The sequence below is a fragment of the Protopterus annectens genome, chromosome 4.part0 (assembly GCF_019279795.1).
Source record: "Protopterus annectens isolate FY-2018-M chromosome 4.part0, PAN1.0, whole genome shotgun sequence".
Lineage (NCBI taxonomy): Eukaryota > Metazoa > Chordata > Ceratodontiformes > Protopteridae > Protopterus > Protopterus annectens.
This window is the reverse complement of record NC_056733.1, coordinates 1,278,405,131-1,278,422,633: the sequence shown is the minus strand read 5'-3', so window position 1 is coordinate 1,278,422,633 and position 17,503 is coordinate 1,278,405,131. Positions and strand designations below refer to the sequence as shown.

Below are 17,503 nucleotides of genomic sequence, written 5' to 3'. Positions count from 1 at the left end.
TGGCCCCTGATTGTACCAACATGCCTATCAAGGTTCTACCTGGACCACACAAATACGGGTACATGAAACAGAAAGGTTTCCACTCCATTAACTATCAGGTGACATGATACACAGCAGGGTGATATATGCAATGTGTCTCTGTACCATCTAGGCCAGCAGTTCCAAATCTTTGCAAGCAGGAGGGCCCCTTTTAATAAAGGAAATATTTTTGCGGACCCCTATATTTTTGATTCTGTTACTATTAATAAATAATTAATATTAAAGCAATATTTGAATTGCAAAGATTAATTTTATTTGTAAAAAATTACAATTTAAACCGACTCCAGCTTCTAAAACTGTCTGATGAGTTAAACATGCACTTGAGTTAATTTGGTAGTTTCCAGATAATATTAAATGTCAATATGTCTGTGAATATTGCTAAGTTATGTTGAAAACACATAATCAGGCACCAGGGCCAATAATTGAGCTCCAGTCACCTGGGCTGTACTGAAAGCTATACAAAGAGTTCTAGCTATTATGAAAATACATTTCAACAGGACAATAAAAATAAGAAACATCAAATTGCTAGCATACCTCCTCTGAGCCTAATTGTAAAATCATATGTTTAAGCTTAGTTATGAATTAAAAGCCTCCCCAGCCAACCCCCCCCCCCCCATGCAGTCATTGCAGCGTCCTTTTACTTGGCTATTTCTCCCCAGTTGCCATAAACATTGTTCAAAACTCTGTGTGCATACTGTTTACTGTTTTACTTCTACAATGACTACAGCTATTTGGATTTCATGTAAAAACTGTGAGTTTTCTGAAGGATATGAACTTTAAAGCTGAAATGTCTGCCATTATTTTCTTACTTCAGTGCTGAATCACTTGCCAGAGATTTGCCAAAAAAGCACTATTTTATGAGAAACAGACACACATACAAGGCCATGTAGAGAACATAGTCCGAAAAATAATAACACCTTTTAAATATTGCTCTTACAGACTGACAAAGTTGCTAGGCATTTTTCAAAGGATGCAAACTATTTTCTGGCTTCAGTGTTCAATAACTTGTCAGGGATTTGCCAGAAAAACTCAAGTTTTATGAGAAGTACACCAAAACTATGAGGGATATGAAGCAGCCTAAAAAAAAAAGAAAAAGAAAAAGAAATACCTTAAAAAGTCTTGACTCGACCAGCTCTGCAGAAGGAATCCAACCAGCATCACACAACTTCGATAACTGACTAGAGGGAAAGTGACAGTTTGTTGAAGTTTCCCTCCAGGTTCCAACTGCCACATCTGCCAGACAGAAAACATAGCCACTATGGAGCTATAGGGTGGAAGTTAATAGTTATTACTATCCTGTTTAAAAATGCAGAGAAAGCAGCTGGTTAGCCGCGAATGCAGAAGACACAGAAGAGAAGTGTATTTGTGTTTTTCTTTTTTCTTTTTTAACAGTCACTCTGCAGAATAATGAAGTGGAACTCTGCAGACCCCTAGAATTCATCATACAGACCCCTAGGGGTCTGCAGACCACAGTTTTGGAATCGCTGATCTAGGCTTTTCCCACAATTCCTACATCTGGCACATGTCTAGCTTATACCAGTAAGTTGTATTTAGTGACTTCCTACAGTGACATGTCACAGGTGATGCCAGATATGCCCTGGAGCCATGGCTCATTTATTTTTCTTTGTTGACCAGAAAAGTATGACGGGACAAACAAGTGAATTTCAGACACTTCTCAAAAAAAACAAAACAAAAAAAAAAACAGTTATATTTCTCATAAAACAACAAACATAACTGCAAGAAAGGTGTATACAGTGAACTATACACATTGACAATTATAAGTTTATGCAGTTCTTGTAGATCTAAACTGTTTTATTAAATAAATAGATCGATACTGTAGAAGGGAAAACATTGTTGTAAAGAAATTTAGTGTTCTAACATTTCAGTAAAGATAGGTTTATAAGGATTTCATGAAATACAATGAAGTAAGTCAGAAAATGATGTAGGAGGGGAAGGGAGATAGTAGTAGTTTATAGGATGATAGTGGTAATAGCATATGACTGAGAGAGCAGGGTACAAGATTGATTCTGTTTAGGCTGCCTGTTCCAAACTAGTGTATCTAGAAGGTTTATGACTTTGGTGCACAAGGGATTAATGCTAGGGGTAGAGCAGTAGATGCGGGCAGTTAGAAAAAGAGAAAAATAAGAGGTTTTTTTTAATGTGGGAGTGAAAATGAATGCATTTATTCAAGTGCAGGAGGGAAAGTTGTTAAGGGGGTAAGGAGAATGTAGAAGAGGCCAACAAGTTAGTGATAAATAATAAGGAGTTTGTGCTTTCACTAGACGTCTCGGCCTGGTGATAAACATGAGCAAGACCAGGACTAGGTTAGGTATCGTTTGAGCTGGATTTTATAACTTCGGAGTTTGTTAGTCATTCTTACGTGTATAGAAATGTTGTTCCTGAATCTGGAGATATAACAGGAGTATGGTAAGGTCCAGAATGAATGATTTGCTTTGGTAGTGCTTAGTAGAAATGACCTAGATACACAACCCATGGAGCATAGCTGAAATACAGTACAATACTGCACTGTTACAGACCTGCAACATCAAGTATGTGCTTGGATTGATGGTGACCCGTTTCTGCGACCTAGATTCCTGTACTGGTTCACTACAGTGTGCTAAACACTCTACCTTTCTGGTGATATCTTGTGGTAGATAAAACTTGTCACATACTGCAAATAGTTATGATTTGGTATCATGCCACAGCCTGTATATGCTCTCAAAATGGATTCAGAAAGAAAATTATTCAGGAAATTCACACCTCAATCTATGATTTCAAGGTGTTTTTTTTTTTTAAATCCATTTCTTGAATGCATAATGAATGATTTGGTTATGATTGAAGACCCACTCATAATTCATTATACAAGTTTAGAAAGTTCTGAATTTCTATTCCAGAATAATTGTTCTGATGATAAAGTTGTAGCTTCAGAATACAAATCCTCAAATCTCCAGGAGAACAGTACAGTAAATGCTGACCTTTGTAGTACATTTTGAGGTTTTACAGTATGGTTTGAAACTCTTGATGTTCATAATAAGACCATAAGTAGTACTATGAATCATAATAATCTGTTATTCTTGCACTAAGCTCTCAAGGGCTGTTAATATATTAGTGATACAATACACTACTGATTTCAAACTGTGGCAGGTGTATCCTAACAGAGTCTGTTTGCAAGTGAACAATTTTAACTATTCCTTTCTGTCAGTCAGTGACTTTCAGCCCTCAGTTACTTACTTCACTGTTATGCAAAATGCTTACTGCAAGTGCAAATTCAAAATTAAGCACATATGATGGATCTGGAATACAGATCTGTGTGTCAGGTTTTATAGCTCTTTGAACTGATCTAATTACATATTCATAAATCTTCATAATTACATCTGACAGATTAATTTGAGGTTTTCTGTTTCATATTTACTTGTTGTCATCAGTTTACAATCCAGGTTCCCTCAACTTACGAAAAAAAAAAATAAGACTATTTTTGTTTGAGTACATTCATTAATAATTCTCATGTGTTTCAGGTTAATCTTTCTTTTTCTCTTCTAAATATTTCTGTTTAACCTTTGTATGATCAAATTTAAATTATGTACCAAATCTGTAACTTGAAGTGCGCAGACAGTACAGATTTAATATAGTGTAAGAGTATTGTTTAAATCAACACCTAATGCTATTAAATGTGACTTTTGACAAGAACCTTGAAGTGCTGTTTTAATGTAATAAATGATGACTTTACAAGAATAAGCATTATTCCTGTTTGCAGCAACTGCACCTTGACACCCACACACTGTTTGATGTTAATTATAAAGTCCTACACCGGGCACAGTTAAAGAGGTGGCATACTGTTATTAAATGCAAAAAAGGCTGGATAACAGATTGTGTAGGTGGGGTGGTAGGTGAAGTGTGATGAGAAGGCTGAAGTATTCTTTTCTGAAGTTATGTGGCTTGTGTAATATTCCTGCTAAGTAGTGTATTATATGTTTATAAGTCATTTCACACTTCTAAGTACAGTATTTTTTCACATCTGTTTCAATTTTTAAATATTTATAATTTAACCAAATTCAAAGGAAATCAGGGAAAATATGTTTGAGCACTTTCGTCTTTTATTACTCTAGACTTCATCAGAATCTTTAGTTATAGCATTTCAACATATTTTTAAACATTTAAAGCAAATGTTACACGGGCACTAATAATCACATTTAAAGACACAAGCACCAATAAAAAGTCTTTTGACATGAAATAAATAGTACTTGTCCCTATCAGTACAAAAATCCAAAATAAATAATTTGTACACAGTTTGACAGTATTTAACCCTAAAACTGAAAAACCAGATTAACAAGAAATAGGACACTGTTTCTTTGTACCCTAGTCCCATGGAGCTTTGTACCATAACACCATACTTACCCAATTCCTATTGTTCTGTTTCAGCATTTTTCATAAAGTTAGCAATACCATGTTTAGAGTTGCTGTACATATGATCATCTCTTAGCTTTCATTAGAGGAAAACTCGTCAGTACAACAACATAATGCCTTTTAATAACAAGATATTTTTAACAGAATGCATTTTCCATGGTGAAAATTATAGTAGCTAAAAATTTATAGAAGTTTGCTCATCCAAAAAAAAAAAAAAAAGGTTATTATGGAGAGAATCAGCCCACTAAGAACAATGTGTGTGTAGGAGAAACAAACTGAATACATCACTATGGCCATAATGTCTCTCACTTGATTAGTGAAAGATAGCTGAGCTATAACCAATCAAAAGGCGGTATAAGGTAGTGTGGGTAAATTTATTTGTAAAACTATATGATTATGTCTTTCATCTGATTGCAGTTAAACAATAGTTATACTGGACAGCTATGGGCAGTGCGTGCAGTGAAACAAGCAAGCAATAATGTCAAACAGGGTGTGTGTTAATGTGTAATTAATGCCCAGCCAGGGGTGTTGTGAGGCCCGACACTGCACATTAACACACACCCTGGAGGGCATTATTGCACTTAGGGAATGGGTTCTCTGTAGAGTTGTTGTGTTTTACTTACTTACGTACTTTTAAATACTATTTTATTTTTTTAATGTATTTTTGATATAAAATAGTTCCTCTGCCTAATGTTTCATATTTACTCTAGTATATGTTAATATTGTTGGAGGAAGCATTTTACATCCAAAATTTAACACTTTAAAAAATCCTGGTATGTTTTTGGTCTCTTAATCTTATCTTGTTCTTCTAGCAACTTTCAAAGTTTATAAGAGCAATATTTAAAATGTGTTCCTATTTCTTTACACCCCCCCCATTATATCGGGCTTTGTCCAGATTTCTTGTGCTAAGAGGTTGGCAGGTGTGTCTAAGAGGTGAAGTACGTAAAACTGCTGCTGCCAGAGATCATTCTCTTTTCACAATCTCTTTCTGACACACACATGCTACCAGGGATCGTTTGATTGCTTTCACACTTCACTCACACTCTCTCACTCTCTCTCTCTCTCTCTAACTCTCTCTCTCTCTCACACACACACACACACACACACACACACACACACACACACACACACACACACACACAGAGTTTCGTTTTTCAGTTTTTTTTTTCTTTTTAATTTATTTTATAGTCGCTAAAGAGAAGAAGCGCTGCTTAGAGAGTGTAAAATAATGGCGGTCATTCCGTTTTCTCAGTCTGAGCTCCACAACACTTTGATATGCTGCCATGAAGTGGTGGACTTGTTTTTCAGTGGGCATTACTTGTACATTAATACACTGCTGGAGAATGCTCCTTCTCCAGTCGGGGTACTGATGTACAATAAGCCCATTCTCTAAGCTGAATTATTTACGACAAGGTAGAATGTCATTCACTTGCTCACTGTCAAGGTTGCATGTACTTAGTAAAATAATGATAAATGGGGAGTATTGTTTAATTACTTTTTTATTATATATACCAATACCAGCAGTTTGTATATAATCAGACAGAGAACTTTCTAGTCTGAGTAAGAGGGAGAGTGTGAATAGTTTACAACAAATGTGGAAGGACTTAGACTTTGTAATCTCCTGCCATGCTTATCCCAGTAAGAACACAGATTTCATTTTTAACTATTCCAATGAACAACTTACTAATAAACAATTACATTTGCTTGCTTTAGGCTTTTCCTTTGTACCCAGTGTGATAATGAATGTGACCAATACTGTTATAGACTTGAAATTGTATGCAAATTAAATTTAAATCAAATTTTCCAGACAACATATGGAAAACTGGAATGTTTAAATATCCTAATCATCCTTTTAATACACCTTTCATTGGTACTTTATAAATGTTTTATGTTGCTTGTGAGTGGCATATAGTTAAAGCTTGTATGAGTTCTGTAAATTGTTTCAGATTTTTTTTAATTTTGATTCAGAAGATAGAAACGATATTTATGAGTTAAGACTCAAAAATGTAAGATTTATAAAGGGGGAACAGGAGGGTGGATTTGTTATTATGTTGCACAGTGACTCTACTGCAGCTATAGAGAAACTGCTGTGTAACGGCTTGGACTTTATAACCACACAACTGTATGAGCTGTATAATAGATATTAATAAATATGATGTGTTTTAAATTATTTTTTCACTTGAATTTGATTAACCAAACTATCTGAATTTTTGAAAATTGATTTTCCACCATAATTAGGCATTTTATTTGAAGTACTGTAAGTTCATAAAGGGGACATGTTTCCACCATTTAGGCCTAGTGTGTATGCCCCTGGTTTCATTTATCATCATCATCATCAACCCCCTTTTTCTCATTTTTCTACATGGGGTCGAGGTGTCATTTTAACTGTTGCCACCTCTCTCGATTCAATGCTACACTACGGCCTTCTTCGACACTCATGCCTGACTGTCACCAATCTTCTCTCACACAACCCATTCACCTCTTTGCTGGACACCCTCATTTCCTCTTACCTTCTTCCTGTCTTTCCCAAATCTTCTTCACCAGATTGTCTTCTGCTTTTCTACAAATGTGCTGAAACCACCATAATCTGTTCTCTTTGATCTTTTCTGCAATTGGAGTGACTTTGGCTTCTGCTCTTATGTCATAATTTCTTTCTCTGTCCCACAGTGTACATCCTACCACCCATATCAGTCACTTCATTTCCATCACCTCTAGCTTTCCCATCTGTTCTGCCTTTACTGCCCAGGTTTCTGTACCATGCAGTAGTACTGGTCACACTACTGTCTCGTACACCTTACTTTTTAGCTTATTTGGCATTCTTCTGTCATAGACAATACCTGATACTATGCCAGTTGGCTGCAGCTCCTCTGATTCTAGCTTTGACCTCTTCATTCAGACTTTTCTTCTCCTCAACCACCCCTCCCAGATGCTTGAAGCTGTTAACCTGTTCCACTATCTTCCCTTCTATCTCAATTCTCAGCTTCTTCTGATTTCCCCAATTTGCTGCCACTATCACGGTCTTATCTGTACTTAGTTTCATCCCATGTTCCTTCAGTTTTGCATTTCATTCCCCTATCATTTGCTGAAGTTCTTGCTGAAAGTCTGTCTGCATACAGCAACTTTGTTGATCTGTCCCTTCTGACCTGTTTGCTTACGTAATCCATCACAAGTATGAAGAGCAGTGGGCTCAGAGCTGAACCATGATGTATACGTACACCCAATGGAAACTCCTCTGTTAGATCAAACACTGTTTGAACGTGAGTCATTGTCTCCTTGTACACAGCCCACACTAATTCTGCCAATGTTTCTGGGACTTCAGACCATCGCAGTACTGCCCAAAGCAGCTTTCTTGGCACCTTATCATATGCTTTCTCCAAGTCTAGGAATGCCCAGTTGGGTATTTCCTCATGTCTAGCTTCTTCAGAACTAGCTGTCTGACTGCAAACATTGAGTCAGTTGTGCTGCATTATGATCTGAATCTGCACTACTCATCTTCAATCTTACTTTCTGCTACTCTGTGTATCTGTTTATCAGTCACCCTCTCCAGATCATTCATGCAATGTGATAGGAGTTTGATGTCTCTGTACTGCCCACAGTTTTTAATGTCCCCTTTGTTCTTGTACACTGGCATGAGTATGCCTATTCTCCAATCATCTGGGATACACCTTTCTTTCCACATTGCTATGAGTACCCTCAGGAGCCACTTCTCCCCTAGCTCATCCAGCCTCTTTATCATATCTGCTGTGACCTTGTGACCTCATCTGAGCCTGCTGTTTTCCTTGACTTCATTTTCCTTAGTGCTATTATTACTTCTTCTAGTGTAGGCTTTGCTTCTCCTGTCATTATAGGCTGTGTCTGGAGCATTGCAGCTTCGGTGGGGTTTTCTTCATTTAGAAGCTACTGGAAATACTCCTTCCATCTGCCTTTGATGTCCTCTGGGCTGGTGAGCAGGTTGTTGCTGGCATCCCTTATGAAGGATGTCTATCCTCTTTATTTTTCTGTCTTTGACTTGCAACCTGATATAGTTTCCTTGTGCCATCTACTGATTCACTTTGTAAAAGCTGGTAGAGTGCCCCTGATGCCCTATTATTTGCTATTGTAACTCCATTCTTAGCTTCTTTGTTAGCCAACCAGTATTCGTTCCTAGAGTGGTCTGTCTTTTCTATCTCCCACTTATTCCTGCACTCCTTTTTTCTTTTGATGACTTCCTGGACTTTTGCATTCCACCACCAGCTTTCCTTATGTACTTTATTCCCATACCTGGTTCAGCCTCATATCTGTTCTGTAGTCTTCAAATATGCTGTTTTCAGACACTGACATTATTCTTCAGCTCCACCTATTTCCTCCTCTTCTTGGGGTGCTACAGCCCCGAGTAACTCCTTCAACTGTTGAACTTTCTCTCCTGTCAACTTCCAGGTCTTCAGCCTGGTTTCTGTTGACCACAGCACCTTTTCTGAGCATTGCTTACACCTGACTGTGGCAACCAGTGGTTTATGCTGTGTCTCTTTTACTGGAAATGACTTTGCAATCCATGATTCTACCCCAGTGCCCTTTCCTTACTTGGAGGAAGTCTACCTGAGTTGCATGTTGGCCACTCTTTTATATGATCTTGTGACTGTCTCTTTTTCTGAACCATGTATTGACTACTATCAAGCCATTTGCCAGACAGAAGTCTAGAATGCTTCTCCTTCTTTATTCCTGTTGTCCAAACCATGTGGAACCAGGCAATCCTCATATCCTGTTCTGTCTGTCCCGATATGTGCATTTAAGACACTCACTATCAACACCAGTTTATGTTGTCCTGCTTTATCTAGTAGGTCCTGCAACTCCTATATGAATGCACATTTTTCCTCACTATCACAACAGTGCCATGGGGCATAGGCTGAGATTATGAATACCACCCTATCATTATACAGGGGACTGATTGCCGTGAGTCTGTCACTAATTCTGATGACATCACCACTGCCTTCTGAAGTCTGTCTCTCACCGCAATTCTGACACTATTTCTAGCCTGTCCTCCTCCTGCATAGCTCCACTGCCCTTGAATCTTGTCTTTTGGATACATAGGATGTCCAACCTCTTCCATACCGTCATGACATCCACTTCTAAGCTGCATACCATCAGTGAACCTACAATGACTGCAGCAATTCTTAGTTCATGTTTGGCAGGTTGAATGTTTTTACATCCAGATTTCACTCAACCGAGCTATCCCAGGTAACCCAGGCTGGGCAACTAGACAAAGGCCGGCCAATAACTTATTGACCCAGGCCTGTTGGGCTTTATGGTGTAACACACTGGCCAACAGGGGCACATATACCTCTCTCACTTTTATCATGGGTTCCTGGTGTAGGTTGGAGTAGGTCTGGACCTCAACCTACTTATCACAGGTAATTACCTATGCCCATTTTGGCAACATTAGTCAACATAACTAAATCACCTAGAGCCATACTTTCCACTGTTGAGTGGCTATCCCTTGGCTTCATTGCTGAACAATTTTAATTTGTTTTTCTTTCTTTGGATAGTGTTTTTAATCCTGTAGTACAAAAACATAAATATTTATTTAAGAGATTTATGGGACTGTATAGATAATGTTAGGAATAAAATTTTCAGTGATTTGGAGATATATGTTTCTTCTTGATATGAAGTCCCTTTGTGCTAATATGCTGATATATGAATTGACGTTTGCATATTATTTTTAGCCAGTTATTCTTATTATAGTATGAATTTTATTAGCACAGTCTGTACACTTACTGAATAATTATTGGATAACTATTTTTTCATTTTCAAATACAAATATTATCAGCAGATTAAGGAGTGAAAAGGGGTGGTACCACTGGGTCTATATTAGGATGTCAAATGTTGAAAAGAGCAAATGCTCTTACATTGACCCCTATTAACCGAAACCACAGAATGTGAAACGGCCAGAACAGCCACTTTTTTCCCCAGGGAAAAAAATCGCTGGGTCACTGTTGGGATATTGCCATTTCCTCCACTGTGGTGGAATCTCGGTGTTGGTATATTTAAGTAGGGGGTGTGGGGGGCAAAACCCCCCACTTTATTTTGTGTGTGGATTTTTTTGAGTGGGGGGGCAGCGATTTTTTTCCCTGAGAACAAAATTGCTTTTCCAGCCATTCAATATTCTGTGGTTTTGGTTATTAGGGGTCGATGTAAGAGTGTTCTCTCTTTTCAGTATTCAACTTCCTATTATAGACCCTTACTACCACACCCTTTTTTACTAATTGTGTTTTGGAGAGGTACAATTATTACAATTTAAAGAGAATTAACTTATTATCTAAGGCTTCTTTTACAAATGATTTCATGAGTATCTATTTTTTGCTTGGAATGGATCTGAGGACAAATGCAACTGTTTTACTCAGGATTTAAATTGTAGTACTAGTTTTTAGAGTTTTTCTTGGGTAGAGTGGGTACAACTGTGGCATTTTGAGATATTGTTTTAATACTGGATGCAAAAAAATCTGATTTTTGAATATAGAATACATTATCAGAATACAGTTACATCCATTTTAAAAGCAACCACCCTGCTCATATTAAACATAAGGGGATCATGGTACATTTAACCACCAATGGAAATATTTTTGTGGATGAGATTAGATACATTTGTATGTTGTTTGAAGACAGGGGATATAGGTTAGAATGACTGAACAATGCTGTAGAAGCAATATTTACCAAAATATCATCTAAGTATCCCTTGATATTATGTGCCTGATTCAGTAGTAAGGAAAATAAGGATGATTCTTTTTATGTTAATTGTTTTTGTCTAGACATGTCACTGAATAGAGGAAACATTAAAAATATTATTAGGAATAAATGGGGCATTATTTGAGGTAATTCTGAGTTGACTACAGGATAAAGTAGTATTCCTAGTTTTACTTATAAAGAAGGTGCCATTCTTAAAAGTTTGCTACACACTGACAGTACTAAATACATTTACCTATAGTTATAAAAATGTAGGCACCTTTGCTCTTTTGCTTGTGGAAGCTGCAAATGGTGTCCACACACACACACACACACACACACACACACACACACACACACACACACACACATACACACATATCTATATATGTATCTATATACATATATATATATATATATATATATATATATATTTTTTTTTTTTTTTATTTACAGATATATAAATATATATATATATATATGAAGTCTGAAAACTTGAGAACTTCGAATTTCTTATGGTTGAGACCATCAGATTGACATTTTGAAACTTCAAAATGTAAATAAAAAATAAATAAAATAAAAAAAAATAATTTCTTTCCCTTTTACTTGTATAGATGTTTAAAAAAATAGCAATAATACAAATTTTTAGTGTGTAGTTCAGATGCCTAAATCTATGGCAAATAGCAGCAAGAGGCAGTCTGATTATATGTAAGTCTGAAAACTGACATGGCAAGGTTTTAGGATTACCATAAAAATCAAGATCCTTACAGTCTCTGTTTTTAGGGTGATACACATTAAACACACACACACATATACACATACACACGTGCACACTGTATGTTAACGTAGAGAGCAGTAAGCGCTGAAAATATAAACAATTTCATAACATTTCTTCTGTGACTTTTACTTTATCAAGATACATTAGCATAAGATTGTTTTATCATTTTACCCTGTATGAAAAATACCAATTCAACTTCACGACACAAATGAAACACTTTAAAATCTTATCCCGTACTTTTTCATTTAATATTAGTACAATATAAAGGAAGCAATAAGTGATTTGTTTATTTTATCCTCAACTTTCCACAGGAACTGTTAACAGCAAGTGGCATTGCAGATAAGAGGGCATTCATTAAGATAATTTATATTGTTAAACAGTTTTAAAATATAAATTAGCTCATTAATATAATCATAAACATGCAGTAAAGTTTGTGAATTATTTCAGTCAAGGGGTAACCGAACAGAGCTGCAGTTTTTATAATGTGAATTTGTATATTCTGTTGCAAAATGATGTATTACCATGCATTGCAGAATTGCACTGTGTGCATTTGTATTTTAAATATTAAATTTCATCACTTTAGTATATTACAAAAGAAACCACTAAGCAATTATGGTACTAATTTAAACGTCTAGAATGCAACTACATGGAAGAATACTGTAATTTACATCATCAGGGTGCATTTAATAATACTGTAGGGAACACAAATAGAGATAAAACAGAGATGGGCTCAGTTGTTAGTATTGGAAACTCACAGGGAGATGATTTACCTCTTGATGGATGTCCCCTCCAGCTGAGTAATATTGTCCTTTTCTGCCTGTACCCATCCATCCTTCTGTAATGTCCAGGAAACCCAAAAGCACCACAATAACTGACCATTGCTTCTGTAACTTCATTAGTTCAAGTCTGCTGAGAACAAGATAAATGCTGCAGTTAGTAATAGAATCAATCATAGACAACTGCAATGATATTTCAGTTTGGATACATAAATGTGAAAATGTAAAGCATGCACTATATAACTGGAAAACGTAGAAAGTGCTATGTTACAGTTGCAACAAACTACTTATAGACCTATTAATTTTACATAAATAAACGCTGCTCATAAAAATGAGATCTTCCATTGGCAGACCTGAAGTGCATGAGTGATACAATCCCTGGATGTGAAGTATTGTATGTTCTTTATTCAACTAATCCAAAATAGTCTATCATTTAAATGTAATTACTACTTTTGTAAAGGTGATTAATGAATTATTCAAATGTTTTATAATCTCATGATAAGAGCAAGATATAAAATATGATTAGATCTATGCCTTATATATGAATCAGAATTTGGCTTTTGCCAGGATATAACTTCTCCAAACAAAAACGGACACACATTATTTACTATATTCGACAGACGAACACAAAGTAGATGTACTGAGCAGGCTCACGTAAACACATTTAACAGTAATGTATTGACAGTTCTTTTCATACTCCTCTCAAACTGCTGAAGAGAAGTCAACTGTTCTACGTTTTGTTCAGCATAATACAGAATGAGTTTGAACAGTCCTGAAAGTCAAGTAACTGGTATGCCTAAATGCCACTATAAACTTAAAGGTTCAGTTTGCATCTTTATAATTATGAGAATCATTCAATGCAAAAACACCAAAAGACACGATCTTATAATTATGAATTTTCTGTAAATGTAGTGGGAGCCATAGCTGGAAAAGGAATATATATACTTGGTATATTATGCTAATTTTTAGTACTAATATGTTTTGCCTCCAGTATTTATTTATGATTCTGTTAGTTGGTTAATTTAGTATGGGTGCATCAAGAGCTCTTTACAATCACATCAGCAAAGGTCACGTAAATAGAATAAATACTAAAGGATACATTAGAGTCACATAATATTCTACACCAAAATAAGAAAACAAAAGATAAAAAAATCAGAATTCATAGTATATGAATCTCTGAAGCATGAATAAAGTGGTGCTACAATCAAGTAGCAGATTTATGATTCATAAAACTATGATATACAGATTTATAGGTATTATAACTACTTGATATAAAAGAAATGACAGTAATATGGTAATGAGAAATAGAGCTATGCAAGTAATGCAGAAAGTTTGTTAGTGGTATAAATAACTGCAATCAGTAAGACACAGCAGAAAGGTTTACTAAGAAGTTATATTTGCAACGCATGTATGTCACATTGCTGGTACTGTGCACACCTACAATGGTGGATGGAAAGTATGCGGGGGGAGGGAAGGTGTTATACACCCATCCAGAATACAGTAACAGTAGTACTTCTGTGTGTAACACAGCCTAGCTGTGTGTAGTGACCAAGAGCTCATTGACTAACACATGAAGGTACCATATGTGACATGTACCAAATGGACATCACACTAGCTAGACTAGAGCCTGTCCTACAATGCCACTCACCAAACTTGGAAAAGTATGTCATATTATAGTGCCCTAGAGATGACACATTAGATGTGGCCAACCATCTTTATCAGAGATATTAGATGTAGGCCCTACCAGCATGTTACAATATGTGATGGAACACACCATATTCTAGGAAACCACCCATGAATGACCAGCCATCGAGCAAAATTCCGGAGTCTATAGGTCCATAAATGGTCTTTTTCACATTCAATTCAACCATACACCCAGACATGCTGTAAATGTGAGGCTGAACTAGTATATGTAAATTGGAAAGTGGAGCGCTCAGTCAAATGTGAGCTGGTCAGCAGTGCGGACTGAACAATGACTAACATGCTGTACCCTGTTTTGTTTTCAACCAGCACAGTATTTTAAAATAACAGATATAAAAGATATAAAAGAATATAAAACCATCACAATATTTAAATAAAAATCACAACATCAAATTAAACTAGTTAACAGCATGGATGCATTTTTGATGCATACACATGGTAAATGAGTTGTGTGTGGCAATCACCAATGGACAAGTAATGATAGGTATATTAACACACAAATATGTGCCACACAACACATTTCTGAAATGAGACAAAATGCAGATGCCAGGGGTATCTGACAAGGATAATGCAATCCCAAAGCAAAAATCTCTGTATATTTTGCAGCTGCTGACGGCTGCTCAATACAGCCTTCATTCATAATCCCATTCTCTTTGCACACAGCTAAATGTGTGTTTGTTGTGCTAAAGGGGTAACTACAACACAAGGAAGACTCATGGCAGTGGTGTGCTATGTCCTAGAAAAGGCAGCACATCTGGCGTATGCCATGATGCATAACATGTATTCAGGACTGAGTTGGGGTGCCATAGGAATATAAATGGGAAACTGATGAAATACCTCCAAAGACTCATGATACAGTCAGAAAGGGTCCCATGTTATTTCATTCCATCAGTATCTGGTGAAATGGTGTGCAGCAAGAAACATGGCAGATGGATCTGCCCTGCCCTGTCCCCTGACATATCCCACAGTACAGCTGGTAAAATGTAAATATATGAGCCAGTACCATAGAAAGAATGATGTATTATGACTTTTGCTGTGTAAATGTTGTTTTAACTGTATGTTTGGCAACTGTCAAACAATGAGTAAGTAACTATATCTACAAAATACATTCCCAAAATCAAACAAATGAACAAGCAAGCGAACAAACAAACAAACAAGAAACACAATACCATGCAAGATAGCAAAACCAATTACAACAACCTGTATGGGGATAGTGAATCTGCCACTGACGCAGGTACATAATGTAGAATCATCAGTCAGTTTCTAGGGCAAATGTTCAGTAGAGCAGATACATGCATCAGGATGGCACATCAATGCACTGTTTCCAATAGAAATTACAATTAATTGCAACTCAAGGTAAGTAATGCATTGATTGGTTCCAGATGAGTTTAGACAGACAATTAATCAATGTGATGACAATATTTAGTCAATTAATATTTTTATTTATTTATTTATTTTACATTTGTTGACCGGGATAGTCCGACTGTATGTATGTCCATTTTCAGCGGAGGCCCGGCGAGAAAAGCTCCACATTAAGACAATTTACAAGACAGAAATCTTGACCATATACAATACAGTGTCAGACAGGTAAAACATTTCAAATACGGGAACATTTATACAGTACTGATACAGTAACATACCAACATACCCGATTAAATAAGTTAAAATTTTTGAGTAAAAGGATTAATAAAACATTTATTTTTTGAGGGTAGCATTGTTTATAAAGTTTACCAAACCTTAGGAGGTGAGCTATTACAGTAGGAATTAAGAGAGAATATCAGAGCACCTGAAATAGCATGTTAAAGATAGATAATAAAGAATGGTCCTGCTAGGGGAGAAAGTGTCAGTCAGGATTTGTGCATGGGCAAAGCCATTGGGCTTTAAGGAAGATTCTTAATTGCTTCAATTAAATGCTTTAATTAAGCATTAAAACACCTGTATGTACATGATATTTTCATTATATAGAACAGAAGAAAGTATTATAAAGGCATACAGGCAGTGAAATGACTATCTAGTGCACAATTTGAGAGACAGTAACAATTTGTGCTAGTATAGTACGGTATTAGGCGTGTCAGAGGTTTTAGATAATGTAGTTAGTAGAGATGAGTAAATAAGAAAGGAGGTTAACAAGGGAGGTTGGAGTTGAGTGAGGAAGAGAGAGGAGGGAAGAAGAGCTGAGTAAGAGATGGAGATGTGTTAGTAGAGGGGATAAGTGGGGTCAGAGGTAGTAGTAAAGTATAGGTAGCAGGAGGGTGATTACAGTGCCAGGTCCAAGTGCTAGCTAGATGGGGGGGGGGGCTTTGAGAACTATTTTGAATTGTTGTTCATTGCTGATATGTCTAATTGACAGGGGAAGTTTATTCAGAGTGTGTGAAAGTAGCTATAAAGATTTTGCCCAAATGTACTTTTTCGTTTGTAGATTTGTACAATATTTTGGTCAGTGCTTCTGAGAGTCCTAGGTGGCTTATAGAGGGAGACAAGACAGGATATCTCAGGACAGTAGGAATTATTATATAGGATGCAATGTGTGATTTTTAGTTGAGAGAGTAGTTATTGTGAAATTCTGATGAATTTAAGGAGTGTAGGGAAAGAGTGATGAGATTTAGTGGTATGGTTAGCAGGGAATCTAGATACTTTATTCTAGGTTGTTTCAAGAGAGTGCTCTGAAGGTTGGTTGGGATTTCTGAGCTATAAAACAGGCAGGGGAGAAGGTAGGCTTGAGTGAGAGAGATTTTTGACTCACTGGTAAGGAATTTTCTGTTTCTGTATCATAGTCCAAGTTTTTGATGAGTTTTCTTGATGCAGCTGAAAACATGCAGTTCAAATTTGAGTTGCTTAACTATAATGACCCCCAATAGTTTAGTATGGGATTCTACTGCAATAATAGCTTTATTGTGGGAAGTGATAGTGAAAGAGGATTTGAGGTGGTTAAGTGATTTAGGTAGGAATAGTAGGAGTTTAGTCTTACTTGGGTTTAAGATTAGCTGGTTACTAGATAGGCAGTTTTCTATTGATTCAAAGGATTCTTGGTTTAAGGTGTTTAGATCAGTGAGGTTATCAGCAATGGTAATGACTGTGGAATCGTCCGCGTATTAAGAGATGACTGTGG

General features: G+C 36.4%; 1 protein-coding gene across 2 annotated transcripts in view; it reads right to left on the bottom strand.

Moving 5' to 3' along the window:
• Positions 1-17,503, bottom strand: part of FSTL4 (follistatin like 4) — a 3,154,652-nt gene that overhangs the window by 2,944,637 nt on the left and 192,512 nt on the right. For both annotated transcript variants that reach the window (XM_044069164.1, XM_044069165.1), the window contains exon 2: positions 12,688-12,823. In XM_044069164.1, coding sequence (XP_043925099.1) covers positions 12,688-12,813 — 126 coding nt within the window. In that variant the 5' untranslated portion in view covers positions 12,814-12,823. The remainder of the gene's footprint in view (positions 1-12,687; positions 12,824-17,503) is intronic.